Genomic DNA, 14,410 nt, shown 5'->3' on the forward strand with positions numbered 1-14,410 from the left:
TTTGAATTTTTGATATATAACATCACGCTAAGACCAATAGGAGCATGGCACCAATGAGGAATGTTTTAAAATCTGGGGTTAACACCGGAACACAACAATGCTGCTAAGCAGCAGAAATAAGCATGGCGGACGAGCTCTGGTACAAAAACTCTATTACTACTACTAATAATAATAAAGCTTCGACCAACATCTTAAGAAGCTTTCGCTTGGTTGTTGGATCAAGGGTCGGATACAGAAGGCAGTAGTCCTTGAAACGGCGCGTATTGTGAGGAGGTGCCTCACTCTGGAGCCCTGACCGCCGGTTGCTTGGGCATTCAAAAGCCCCGCAAGCGGAGGGTGGATGTTTTTTTTTATAAATTTTTAATAGTGTTTTTTATTTTATTGTTTAGTATAAAAAAAAAATGATAAATAATAAATGATATAAATGAACGACTTCCAACCTGATGATATCTGCCGTTCGTATTCTGCGCACATATTCAGGATTTCTTCTAGGCGCGCTGTTTCCGCTTCTTTTTGCTCCTCCTCTTTTATTCTATCCTGGTAGGCCTGCAAAAGAAGTTTTTGTTCTTATAGTAGAGCATCCGAATTAACAACGATCTTCACTCATCTGCTAAGTCCCCTGCCGAGAATCGAACCCGAAACCTCCCACTTATGAGACCTCAGTATATATCTTTATTTATTTATTTATTAGCTTTTCAAGGGAAACAAACAGTATTATTACACATAAAAGTAATGCCGTATTTTTGTATCACATAAACCAATGAAGTTTCCACAACTTGGTTATACATATAATACGATAACATCAACCACAATTGCCTAGGAATAAGGTAACCTAAAGCTTGTACCTAGCAAGCAATTATTATACAAAAAACGAAAAAAATAATAATTTAATTAAAACAAAAATGAAAAACAAAAATTTTAAAGCTATAGTACTTATACTTATTCTCTTGTAACATAGTGTAAGTGTTGTTTTAAGTGTAAGACGAGTGACCGGAGCGTGGCCAAAGCGTGGATAACTCGTCTTATACTGAACGCTACGTCATGTGACATAAAGCTCAGATTCGCTTACAAGCAACCAAAAAATACGCAGTGTCAACCATCTCATCAGCTGTGTTTACATTTAAGGTCAAATATGGTCACGGATTACTAGGGCAACAGCAAGTTTACAACAATACACACATCGCCATCTAGCCCCAAAGTAAGCGTAGCTTGTGTTATGGGTTCTAAGATGACTGCTGAATGTTTTTATGAATACATAAAAACTTGGAATAAATATATAAACACGCAGACACTGAAAAACATTCATGTCCATCACACAAACATTTCTCCAGTTGTGGGAATCGAACTCACGGCCTGAGACTCAGAAATCAGGGTTGCTGCCCGCTGCGCCAATCGGCCGTCAAAATAGATATATGCACCACTTATTTTCTGTATTTGTTTTTTTCGCCATTGGTTGCCTGGAAGAAATCGCTATGAAGCGATAAGGCTGCCAAATTGTATGTTTTGTTATACTTTTCTTTTTTTTATGTACTTTTTGTGATGTGCAATAAAAGTATTACACAAGTTAACACAAGCCTCCTGGCTACTTTGGAACTCTCCTAGCTTGAACTTTAAGTTAACGAAAGCAGTTATCTCAAGCACCTCACATTAATGGAAATAAAGATGTACAATGGCTTAAAAGTTGCCTGCGAAACACCTATATTATGGAGGGTAGAGGTAAGGAGAGTCATCTTATATGGGAGAAAAGTTGAAAAAGTGTCCAGTTGCGCTAAATAACAGTTCAAAAATCCTCCACAATGGCGCTGGTGGATGCACAGGGTATGGTATGAATGTAGCAATCGTAGATGAATTGAAGTATGCCGAGTTAAAAAATTTAATGTCATTATCGACTAAAGTAGTTAATTATTGAGAATTTCAACAACTTACGTTGTACAAAATATTGTGGTAAATATAACCTTACTTCCTTGTATCTCCATACTTCCTTGTTTATTTTTCAAGCCTACTCTAACAATATTTATATTCGGCGCTTCTTTTAAGAGTTACCCTGATGCAAATGTGGCGCCATCCTAATTTAATACATTTTGACGACACTTTTTCATATACACAGATGACTCTCCTTACCTCTACCCTCCATAACCTATATAAATAAATATTTTTTTAAATTTGAATAACCACAGATCAACCATCTTTTTGTATGCCAAAGAATTTCATGTAAAATAAGGCAGAAAACTATTTACGTTGAAACGTCAACACAGTACTAACGACAGCTAATCTTTGGCACCGTGTTTTTAGTGTAATTATCAAATAGTTGAGATTATCTTAATCGCATTTTTTTATCATTACAACACGTAACTAAATATTTGAAAATGATAGAATTACTGTTGATGTTTAAGTTTTATTATTTAGTAGCTTCAGTGGCGTGTACTGGGTATGCATTAGGCAGGAAAATGCCAAAAAGCCTCCTCGAGTCATAATTTATTTTAGGGTAAGCAGTGCTTTTGCGCATGTATGAAGTGCACGCCACTGAGTAGTGTTCAACACTTAGAGGAACTATCAAATTTTTATAATCAATAAAATATAGGAAGGCCGACTGGTGCAGTAAGCCGCGACCCGAGCTTTCTGAGAGCCAAATTATACATGTTGGGATAAAGATAGAACAAAAAAGAAGAAGAAGAAGAATAATTTACACCTAAAACTCAATTTTCCTCACACACCTGATAGTCATCAAGCGCAAGCCCATGAGATATAAAAAAAAAAATAACCTACAATATATTCTACAATAAAATAACAAAGATCATTCTCTCGCGACTTCCTTCGTCCGCGTATAAGACAACTTTAAAAGATAGACATAAGCTAAGTCGCGGAGTTTTTTTTTAAGCTTGCCATACAAGATTTTTAGCGCACGCGGATGCTCACAAAAGGTAAAAACCCCCCGATTTTTAAACATTCTTCATTTGTGCTATACCTACTCTTATCGGTCTTAGCGAGCCAAAAAAGGAGAATAGAATATTCTAAATCGGAGCAGTAGTTTCTGAGATCATCGCGTTTAAGTAAACAAACGAAAACACTCTTCAGATTTATATATCAGAACAAATTTACCGGTCCATTACAGGGCATGGCTCACAAAAGCTTTAGCTATCACAACTTTTAAAATAAACAACAGAGTTAGAGTGATAAAACAAAATTTGACTTACCAAACTGCTAAATAAGTTATCTATTTTGTGTAGAATGCTATTGTATATCTGATTTCTAATATATAATTCATTATATTGGTTACTTTTGAAATCCTTGCCAACCATAAAAATGTTGTTATTTGTCGCGGGTGCGGAAATGTTTGTCGACGTATTTTTTTCGGTGGCAACACTGGCGTCCGCCATTTTTCTTATGTCGCATCGTAAATTTTCGTACGTCTTCACAATTTGCTTTTCGATATTAACTATTTTAGCGTCTATACTACTCTCGTGGTCCCTAGTCAATTTTATATAATGATTCGTCAATATTGTGTTGATTGTTTTGTATATCTTGATATCGTTGCGTAGTTTGTGAACTATTTCCAGTTTTTCGTTCACAGAGTTCGCTATTAGGAATATCCTTTCGGTGTTATCGTTTAGATTGCTGTTTTTCTTTTCGAAGGACGTTTTTAAAGCTTCCAAAGCTGTTGTATTCTTCTTTATGTTTGTAACAAACACTTTGAGGAGATATTTGAGCGATACATTCTTGTTATTATTTGTCGATGTAGATTTTATAGTCATTTTCACACTTATATTTTTAACACTAACAACTTTATGTTCTATATTTTTTTTAGGGTAAGTCCGATTTTGTCATAATCTATATTAAACGGGATTCTCGTTAAAATATTAAGACGTTATATTTTTTGTCTCGCTTTTTTATAGTACTGATGCAAAAGTTTATTTTTTAATTTAACACGGCAAAGGAATTAACGAAAAAAATTTTTTTTTTTTTATGTGCAATAAAGACTTCTATTTATCTAGGATACATTAATTACAGCGAGGATTGATTTGTGGCAATGACAAGGTTTCTTGGAAACAACAAGGTTTCCTTTTGATCTCTCGCAAGACAGAGAAATGAATCTTAAACTGTAAATTGTTCCTCCGAACTGGTGGTAGATTTACCACTTACAGATATATTATTTATTATATACCTTGTAAGTCTACTTCAAATGAACGAGTTTTCAGCATCAAATCACTTGAAAAAACTAGATCTTTTAAACTGTTATTCATAAACTAGTATAAGATAAAATGAGAATTAAATTTCTTTCTGAACTATGACTATCACTTCCTTTGATCACAGTCATACTTGAAGTTCCAAAAGTCGACTTAAATAAAACAAATTTTGAGGACCAAGTCGCGAGAAAAATCTAGTTCTTTTAAAGCGTTATTCATTTTAAACTATAAGAAAACACATTTGAGCATTCAATTTCTCTCCGAACCGTGTAATATCACTTTCTTTAAGCACTTTTATTGGTATTTTCCTTTTTTTAACTTATCACTTTTTTAACGATAAAACTAATAATAATATAAATTAAATTTTTATTTATTTATTTACTTGACTCCAATCCTTTACACAGTCATGAGGCCCTGTCAGGGCGTAGCAATAAGAAACAGTTTGACTCTTACAGTTATAACAATTACACGATTTCAGGATTCTAATTAGCCAATATATTAACCAATCTTTACATTTCTAAAACAATACTAAGCAGCCGCATTGCCGCATTGCTACTATCTACGTACGTAATAGAAGCGTTATCTTGAGATAGGATGTGTTTTATTGTTTCCTTGCGCTCTATTATTACTTATCTGTCTTTGTGAATCTTTAATTAAATATAACATCGGGTATGCTCGTTAAAGACCGGGTACTTTATATATTCCCAATGCAAAAGCCACAATGAGAAAAAAAAATCCACTTCAAAGGCTCTGGCGGTGGCGTGCTCTTCATACATGCGCAAAAGCACTGTCTACTTCATTTTTTTTTTAAATAACTAAATGACATTTGCCTACTCTGGCAAAAAATCCTGACCATGCGACTGCTTGGCTGCAATCGCATTTGATGGTATGTGTTAGGGGTATGGTAATTATAATAAGCCTATACCCCTTATCTGTTTTTTTGTGCCGTCGTACCGGAACGCTAATTCGTTTGGCACGCCCTCGTCGGTAAATTGGTAACTAGCCACGACTGAAGCATCCCAAAGATCAAACCAGCAATTAATAATAATTTTAACTTCCATACGATAAATAATTTAAATTTTTATTTTTTCTAAGCCGTCTAGCCCAGTGCGTTCGACTTTACTTTCGGGGGGCCGAGTTCGAATCCCAGCGTCTCTGACTTCTTGTAACCTCTAAAATTTTCTGAGTTAAGTGCGTTGTAAGCGTATTAAATCTAATTTGTTTCGACAGTGATGGAAAACATCGATAGGAAACCTGCATGCCTGTGAGTTCCCCATAATGTTTTCAAAGGCGTGTTAATCCCACCAATCCGCACTTGGCCAGCGCGGTGGACTATGGCCTGAGCCCTTCTCAATGTTGGAGGAGACCCGTGCCCAGTATTGGGCCAGGTTAGTAGCCATAACACAAACTACGGTTACTTTGCGGCTAAATGGCGCTGTATATTGTCGTAGTATATTTATATATTATATATATACAACGTGTAAAAATAAACCGAAATAATACTTCACGGGCTTCAGAGGTACATTTTGTACTGTCTCGAGACTTATAGTAAACTTAATAGTTTTTGAGTAAACCACTGACTTATTTTTTACTCAAAGAAATCAGATACAGCCCTAACATCACAAGCAAAATAGAAATCATGCGACTCCTGTCACTCTATCAGGTACGCGTCGCATAGCGTAGGTACTATGCGTGTGGCGGTTTTTTATCTTCAATAGGGTTGTCATAAGTAAACACTTCGAATGTTTCGAATTCGTTTGTATGGAAAACTAAATAAGCTCTATATGATTTAATATTTTTACAGGGTGATTCCTTATGAAATATACTTAAGCATCCTTCAATATTATTTCGTAATTCTGTTACACGTTGTATATATGTATATATATATATATATATATATATATATATATATTTATTTATCTTTATACATATATTTCTTGTGTGCGTGTATATGTCACTGAACTCCTTCTAAACGGCTGGACCGATTTTAACGAATTTTTTGGGATGCGATGGTGGCACCCTGGATGGTTTAGATTCACAAATCAGCCCGACGGATGGCGCACTAGTGTATATATATATATATATATATATATACACTAGTGGACTACTATAAATATACTACTAGATATATATATATAGAGGTTAGATATTTATATTAATGATAAAACTCACCTTGATCCTCTTCGATTCAGCTTCAACACTCCTATCGTAGCAGTTCGCGTACACGGGTGAATACTGAGGGTTCCTATCATAGGACGGCGAAGACAAACACACGACTTTACCAACACCGCATATCCGACCGTAGTCACTCAGATCGACATTCAAATTCTTGCTATCATTCTTGCTGTCCAATTTATTCTTGCTCTCCTTGCAGTCGTTCTTGTCTTTACGGTCTACATTAATTTTACCGTATATATTGTTATCGGGGCGACTTTGCTGATCGTTATTGACCTTTTTAGGCAGCTTCGTGTCATTTCGTGTAGTGTCATCGAAATTTCTAACTATATCGTCGATTTTCGTCCTGTTATTGTGTCTTAGCGCTACGTTGGCGTAACAGTTCTTCGGATCGAGATTATTTTCGCTGAGTACAATCATTTTTTGGTCTTGTCTCTTACTCATGTAATTTGGTATGTTACGATTGCCGAAAACGTCTTTCGCCGGAGTGTTAACTGTCAGGGAGTTCGCACTGAACACTTTCGGTGATATTTCAATTTCGTTCGACGTGTAGAACTGACTTCTGCCGACATTTTTTTGCTGCTTCGCGTAATATTCGAACTTTGAGACTTTAGCCATGATGTTGCCCATTTTAGGTCTGGTTTCCTGGTCGGAATTCGAGTCTGACGCGTCAAGATCTCTATAGGGTTTCCTGGGCGCTACGGGCGGTTTTTTCCTGGACATTTCCTTTAGCGTCATATCCAGTTCGTGGTCGAGTTGCGTTAAGGAGTTATCTTTGTATAGTTTCTGTGCGTTGGCATTCTGGTAACATTGGTTGCTTGGGTCGGTATTGTGGTTAACGTAGCCTGAAAAAATAAATATACATTTTAACAAGCAAGCAAGATGGAGGAGGTCTTTACCCGAAGATGGTCAAATAACTTTAATTCACGTTTATTTTTTTGTAATGCGATATTAATATGTTACTTGGGATTAAATATCTTATTTATTTATTTAAAGGTTTTGTCGTCTGGTACGCTCGTCCGTGGCTAGTTACCACCCGATAAAGATAACCAATTGGCGCAGTGGGCAGCGAATCTGTTTTCTAAATCCAAGGCTGTGGGTTCGATTTCAACAACTGAAAAATGTTTGTGTGGGACTTTAATGTTTTTCACTGTCTGGGTGTTTATAAATGAATGAATGAATACAGATACAATAGCACGATAAGGTCGAAGGTACAATTTGGAAGCTTTATAGCGATAAAGCGATATCTTCCAGGCAACCAAAGGCATACGAGAAAATGCTATAGGTAATTGGTAGATGGTACAACATGTATATAAGTATTATATATATATTTATATATATTACAAGTATTAATCTACATTATTCATAAAAATAATATTTATCAGTTATCTAAGTACCCATAACACAAGCTACGCTTACTTTCGGACTAGGTGGCGGTGTGTGTATCGTCATAATATTTTCATTTATTTATTAATTAAAGAAAGAAAAAAAAACGCCGACTAAGACTGAGCGTTCCGGTAAGATGTCGCGTAGAAACCGATTAGGGATATGGATTTAAAATAACTGCTGTACCCCTATATGTAGGCCGGTAACATCTTAGACTGCATTGTCAAAAAAAAAAGGATGCGGTAGCCCAGTTATTATTTATATAATACTATATAGCCCAGTTATACAGGCCTATTCTGGGTAAACTAGGTTTGATCCTTGACCCTCTAAAACATTTAAATTTTTGTAGTTAGATGCGTTTTATACATTAAAATATAACTTACTTTAAATAGTACAGGAAAATATCTTGAGGGAACGTGCATGCCTAAGAGTTCTGTATAATGTTCTCACCGGCCTGTGAAGTCTACCAATCTGCAGTCGGCCGGCGTGTTTTACTACTACCTAAACCCTTCTTTCATTCTGAGAGAAGACCCGTGCGGTTTCTTCGCGACATCGCACCGGAACACTAAATCGTTTGGAAGCACGTCTATGTCGGTAGGGTGGTAACTAGCCACTGCCGGAGCCTCCCACTAGACCAGAGGAAATTCGGAAATTATAAATTCCTCGGAATTTATAATTTCCGAGGAATAAACTCTTACTGAAATTCACAGCGCTCACTGTTGCGCCAGGGAGGGCGATCGTCCGTAACAGATTTTTTCAATATCCGTGTTTCTTACCCGTGGGTACACACTGCTCGTTCGGCTGGAACTGTATGGGGGCCATCGACACGTGTCCCGATGGCAGCACCGACTTCATCAGCTTCGCCTCCTCAGGGTGGTTGAAGCGGAGGTAGTTCGAACGGCCGATAGTGAGCATGCTACCTGGTAAATTGGATGCACTTTAGCGATATGGAACATTCTAGTAACATTCAAACTAGGATCTTATGGGGGCTATACTCCTGATAGACATGACGAATTGAACATAAGAATTAGGTTACATAAAATTTATTATTCGTTTAAAGGACATTGCATACAATTTTGGAGATGGAGAAAATTGGAAGATGTCTCTTAAAAGTTCAAAGTTTGTATGTATTAAACGTAATATCATAGAAAAGTCCGTGTAAAGACTATGTAGTATAATAACTATGTAATGGATAAAGAAGCTTGGGTGTGAATTATTGCTCTAACCAGGTTGCTCTTCTAATAATTTTGAATGACAATGTGAGATGGTGATTTTAGTAGTGTTGTTTTAATTCATGATTTGTAATTACTAGTACTCAAGTGCAGCCTTCCTACGGATGCAAACAGAAATTCAGACCAACTTAAAATGTTCGTTAATAATAACAAAAATATATTTATAGGTGTGTGCGTGTGTGTGTGCGTGTGTGTGTGTGTGTGTGTCTGTGTGTTAGTGTGTGCGTGTGTGTGAAACATAGGTAGAGTTCTCACACGTAAAAAATATACAATAAGCCAGGATTTGGGATTTCATGCTAACCTTGCGAGAGCCTCGTGGGCTTGTCAACAGGCAGCCCGTCCAGCAGGGTAGTCCCACTGATGGGGTACAAGGTGACCACGCCGTGCGAGTTCTCCACCCTGCAGTGCACGTTCGCCACTCCGGTACCCACCACGTAGATGTCGCATGTCGGGTCGGAGCCGATGGTGACGCGACCTGGAGAAGAGGCGTTACTTGGTAAAACAGAAGCAGTGTCATTAACCTGTTACCAGCTTATTGAAGTGCAAGGGTCTCCTCTATGCTGCTCAAGGGCAGATAGGTAGACTTATGTTGTCAAACCTACACGGGAGGCCTGTGGGTTAAATATACTCAAAGGGCACTAAACACATTACGTGTACAGTATAATAATGGGTTTAGGATACTGTTGGGTTTGCCGAGGTTCTGTTCAGCGTCAGGGATGTTCGCTCAGGAGCGAATCGATGATTTTTACGCCATTATAAGGAAAAAGATGGCATCCCTCCTGACAAGGTTGCGGTCGAGCTCAAACAGTATCCTGAATATGTTAGCGGGAAAGTTTGATTCACCTATCTTGCAACACTTCATGTCGGTGCTTGTACGGTGAAGCAAATTGTATTGAATTTTTCCTATAATATAATATAATTCTATAATATAATATAATTAATTAATACTAACATAGTCGTTTAAGTTGTATTACTAACAAAGGTGGACTTCAGTTGTCTTAATAAAGAGATTATTATTATTATTATTATTTCTATCATTTATTATTTTTCTTTTTTTTTTTTTAATTATTAACAATGCTTAAGAATAAATTAAAAAACACTATTAAAAATTTATAAAAAAAAAAACTTCCACCCTCCGCTTGCGGGGCTTTTGAATGCCCAAGCAACCGGTGGTCAGGGCTCCAGAGTGAGAAACCTCCTCACAAAACGCGCCGTTTCAAGGACTACTGCCTTCTGTATCCGACCCTTGATCTAACAACCAAGCGAAAGCTTCTTGAGATGTTGGTCGAAGCTTTTCGCGAGAAGACCATTGACTGAAACGACTATCGGAACAACAACGGTCGACTCAACACTCCACATGGCGGTAATCTCGTGAGCAAGGTCCAAGTATTTAGATACTTTTTCCTTTTCAGCTTTCACCAGATTATCGTCATGTGGAATAGTTATGTCAACAATTATTGCACGGCGCACTGATCGATCGACTAGCACTATATCAGGTCTATTAGCTGTAATATACCTGTCAGTGATAATGGTTCGATCCCAGTAGAGCAATGCACTGCTATTTTCAAGAACTGACGCTGGGTCGTACCTCAAAATCGTAAGTAAGGCATCTTGTATAATCGTAAGTAAGGCATCTCAAGAGCAAGTTGTTGATGAACTATCCTGGCTACTTGATTATGTCTGTGCAAGTATTCGCCGTTAGCAAGATGAGAACAACCGGAAACTATATGCCTGAGGGACTCCCCAGGACGATGACACGCTCGACATATGTCTAGAGTGCCATCTTTCATAATGTGTTTCCGGTAGTTTCTCGACAAAACCCTCGGTTTCCCCAAATAGGTCACCGAACTGTAACCAGGATACAGATGCGATTTGATCTACATCTGGTCCCGACAGGGCCTTGTAGAATCTGCCATGCAACTCCTTACTCTTCCATACCGCCACACGATCTGAGTTGCTAAGTACTTTTGGCTTGCGCCAGTTCTCTTTGCCAAGGAATAGTGGAGTAAGACCCTTATCTACTGCAACGACATCCTTACACATACCCATATTCATTCTAAGAAATAGATCTCTAAGATTGCACACCTCACGATTATGAAGGTTCTTGGCATTCAGAAGACCACGTCCTCCACACTTGCGTGGGATGTACAACCTCATTACAGAAGAACGTGGGTGATGCATACGGTAAGCCGTCAACAGTTTGCGAACTTTACAGTCCAGGGTGTCCAGTTCAGTTTGAGTCCACTTTAGAATGCCAAAAGTGTATATGAGTAAGGGCCTGACCCAGCTTTTAAAGGCACGCACCTTATTACCACCTGATAAAAGACTCTTTAGTACTTTTTTCAGGCGGCTAAAGAAGCGTTCCTGCACTACCTGTTTCATGTGCTCTACCTCAATACCAAGTGCTTCTGACATTCCAAGATATTTATAGGTCTCCCCTTCACGAAGTGATTTAAGAATAATAGTTTCTGAAAGAACTATATTCTCAGAGCTCACAACCCTACCTCGCTCTACATTGATTACCGCACACTTGTCTACACCAAATTCCATCCCTATGTCATTGCTAAAGGTCTGAGTTATCTTTAACAATGCCATAAGGTCTGATCGTTTTATTATTATTATGTCACACAGCTGAGATGGGTGGTTTTTTTTTTTTATACTAGACAGACATGCCTGATGTAAAGCTATGACGCGGTCTAACTTGGGGCGCGCTTGCCTTGAAGGCATTCAAGTTGTATGAATCAGGAAACACCGAAGCCGGAGGAGCGGTACGTATCAGAAACGTAGATGAAAAGCGGTTCGTGCGTGTTGCCTTTATGTCACAGCACATAAGGATGCCACCGTTCACGGCGTCTCGCTGTACTTTGGTAGAATGATGCCGGAGGAACAAGTTTATGAAGTTCCTGAGCACACTTGCCAAAGTATATCCTGTACAAAACTTCCAGAAAGGCAACATTACGTCGGTGCTGCAAGCTATGTAGTTTCGCCACAGTAAGGGATTCGTTGCCGATGATTCTTCTGGCGCGACGATCCACCGCGTCTAAGGCTTTAGTCCGATACTTGGCAGAGCCATCCCACAGGTGACTAAAGAATTCCATGCTGGTTCGGATTTGAATTGACTTAACAATTATTCATTGTAAAGTCAACATCTGCTTAGGATGTTCCAGTTTCGGAGCGAAACGTGCGTAGAGGGTACATTGCCGAGGATCTGTTTGGTGTGGAGTATACCGATTGAAGTAATTATAAATGACACCATACAGATTCAGCTGCTGTTGGCGGAGTATAGCAAACTAAGCTTAATTTTCATAATATATTATGGATTTCCGCAAAGTAACGCCTGCTTCTATCCGCTTAACCTTGTTAATGCGATTTGGAGAATCTCCTGCTTCAATGCAGGTTGGTGAGCTTAAAGGATTATGAATGTGCACTTCAAGGTACAGGGTCTCGGCTTAAAATATAGGCTTGGTTATCTATGCACGGCTTCACAGCTAAATCCTTGGAGGATACATACGAGTTTTATACGTTTTCAACACGCGGCCTGAGTGCAGATTGAATATCACCTGCTTCAAAGGTGAAGGAAAACATCGTGAGGGAACCTGCACGCCTGACAGTTCTCCATAATATTCTCAGGGTCGTGTAAAGTCTACCAATTTTAGACAAAAACTTTCGCCGCATGGAAAGTTTATATGTGGCCTTAGATTGGGAGCGCTTAGCTATATATAATGATTTATTAAAGCCCTCCAAGCCGAATGAAAGCAGGAGGGTCTATGCTCTTAATCTCTTCTCTTCCAAGAGACGTTCGGTATGTTCCCAATGGTGGGACAGGTGTTAAACAGGCTTATGATGATGATGATGATGTAGGTTGGCTTACCTTGTTTGATGGGATGTAGCGTAACTGCAGTGCTGAGGCGGCCGGTGCCGAGGCTCACCAAATGGGGGGTGTTGGTGGCCACCCTGGAAATAAGAAGAAGCAGAGTTATAATAGACTAGCTATTGCCCGCTACTTCGTCTGCGTTTGATTTTGTTTTTTGATTGCGTGCAAGTATTCAGTATCGCTAAGCCTTAAGTGAGGGGTTTGCTGATGTTCGCTGAGAAGTACTGTCCTCCATATCCAACTACATTCATCAGATCTCCACAAAGTTTTGGCAAAATTAAACACATATTATAACTAATACGTACGATACGTACGTTATAATTTGTTGGAATTATGGTGTAAAAAAGACAATCCCTCTCCCAAAGGAACCGAGCTTAATGTCGGGATAAATTCCTTCTAACACTTCCAAAAATATGTGTAAAAAGTTTCATGAGGATCGGTTAAGTAGTTTTTGCGTGAAAGCGTAACAAACAAACTTACATTGACATTTATAATATCAGAAGGGAAGTAGGGATAGGGATGTAGTATAAGTATGCCATTTTATATCATCATCGAACATGTTGAGAAATAAGAAAAAAAAAAAAAAAGGAATACCCGACCCCTTTGGTGGGCCGGGGTGATGGGATGGGAATTTTAATCCGGCAAATATATACGGTTCTTAAAAGATATCTTACCCAAAGCGCACTTACGTTATGAACGATCTACTGAAACGGCTGTAGCCATTTGAATGAGTTTCTATTTAAGGTAAGGTATTCCTAAGGCCGAATAGAATAAATCCCTACTAATATTATAAATGGGAATGTAAGTTTGTTTGTTACGCTTTCACGAAAAAACTACTTAACCGATCCTCATGAAACTTTGTACACATATTCTTGGAAGTGTTAGAAGTAATATAGGATACTTTTTATCCCGACATTAAGCTCGGTTCCTTTGGGGGATGAGGGTTTGACGATTTTACACCATAACTCCGACAAATTATAACAGATTTAGATAATTATTTTTGTACCATAGAGGTTATAATATGTGTTTAATTTTGCCCAAACTGTGGATGGAGATAGAGGACAGAACTCGATACTAAAAACATTAATTTTGTTTAGATCTACAGCTAAATTTAATGCCACATCAAGAAAACAAAATCAAACACAGACGAAGTCGCGGGCAACAGTTAATAATAAAATAAATATACTACGACAATACACATACACCGCCATCTAGCCCCAAAGTAAGCGTAGCTTGTGTTATCGTTGCTAAGATGCCTGATCGACCGTATATATATGCCGGATTAAAAGTACAAAATACCCAGTGGCCTGCATAGAGGTAGGATATAAGATGAAGAAAATCACCAGTACGAGTTATAAATACTTAAGGGTAGGCTTTTTATAACTCTTACAATGCCTATCCTCAAATATTTTGTAACTCGTACTGGAGATTTTCTTCATTTTATATTATCTGCATACCCCGTGCATACCCGCTATGCACGCCACTGAAAATACATATGTCCAGCAGTGGAAGTCGTTGACGTTATAATGATGATTTTAAGTAGGTAAACAGGGAAATTC

The 14,410-nt window shown here is 38.2% G+C and overlaps 1 protein-coding gene across 1 annotated transcript in view; it reads right to left on the reverse strand.

Annotated features, from left to right (window-relative positions):
- LOC120634907 overlaps positions 1-14,410 on the reverse strand; it is a 127,812-nt gene that overhangs the window by 40,168 nt on the left and 73,234 nt on the right. The window contains exons 3-7 of the mRNA XM_039905786.1: positions 12,849-12,931; positions 9,279-9,452; positions 8,522-8,665; positions 6,357-7,204; positions 441-546 (exon numbers count right to left, since the gene is read on the reverse strand). Of these exons, the coding sequence (XP_039761720.1) occupies positions 441-546; positions 6,357-7,204; positions 8,522-8,665; positions 9,279-9,452; positions 12,849-12,931 (1,355 nt within the window). The remainder of the gene's footprint in view (positions 1-440; positions 547-6,356; positions 7,205-8,521; positions 8,666-9,278; positions 9,453-12,848; positions 12,932-14,410) is intronic.

Source organism: Pararge aegeria, chromosome 25, assembly GCF_905163445.1.
Source record: "Pararge aegeria chromosome 25, ilParAegt1.1, whole genome shotgun sequence".
In the NCBI taxonomy this organism is placed as follows: Eukaryota; Metazoa; Arthropoda; class Insecta; order Lepidoptera; family Nymphalidae; genus Pararge; species Pararge aegeria.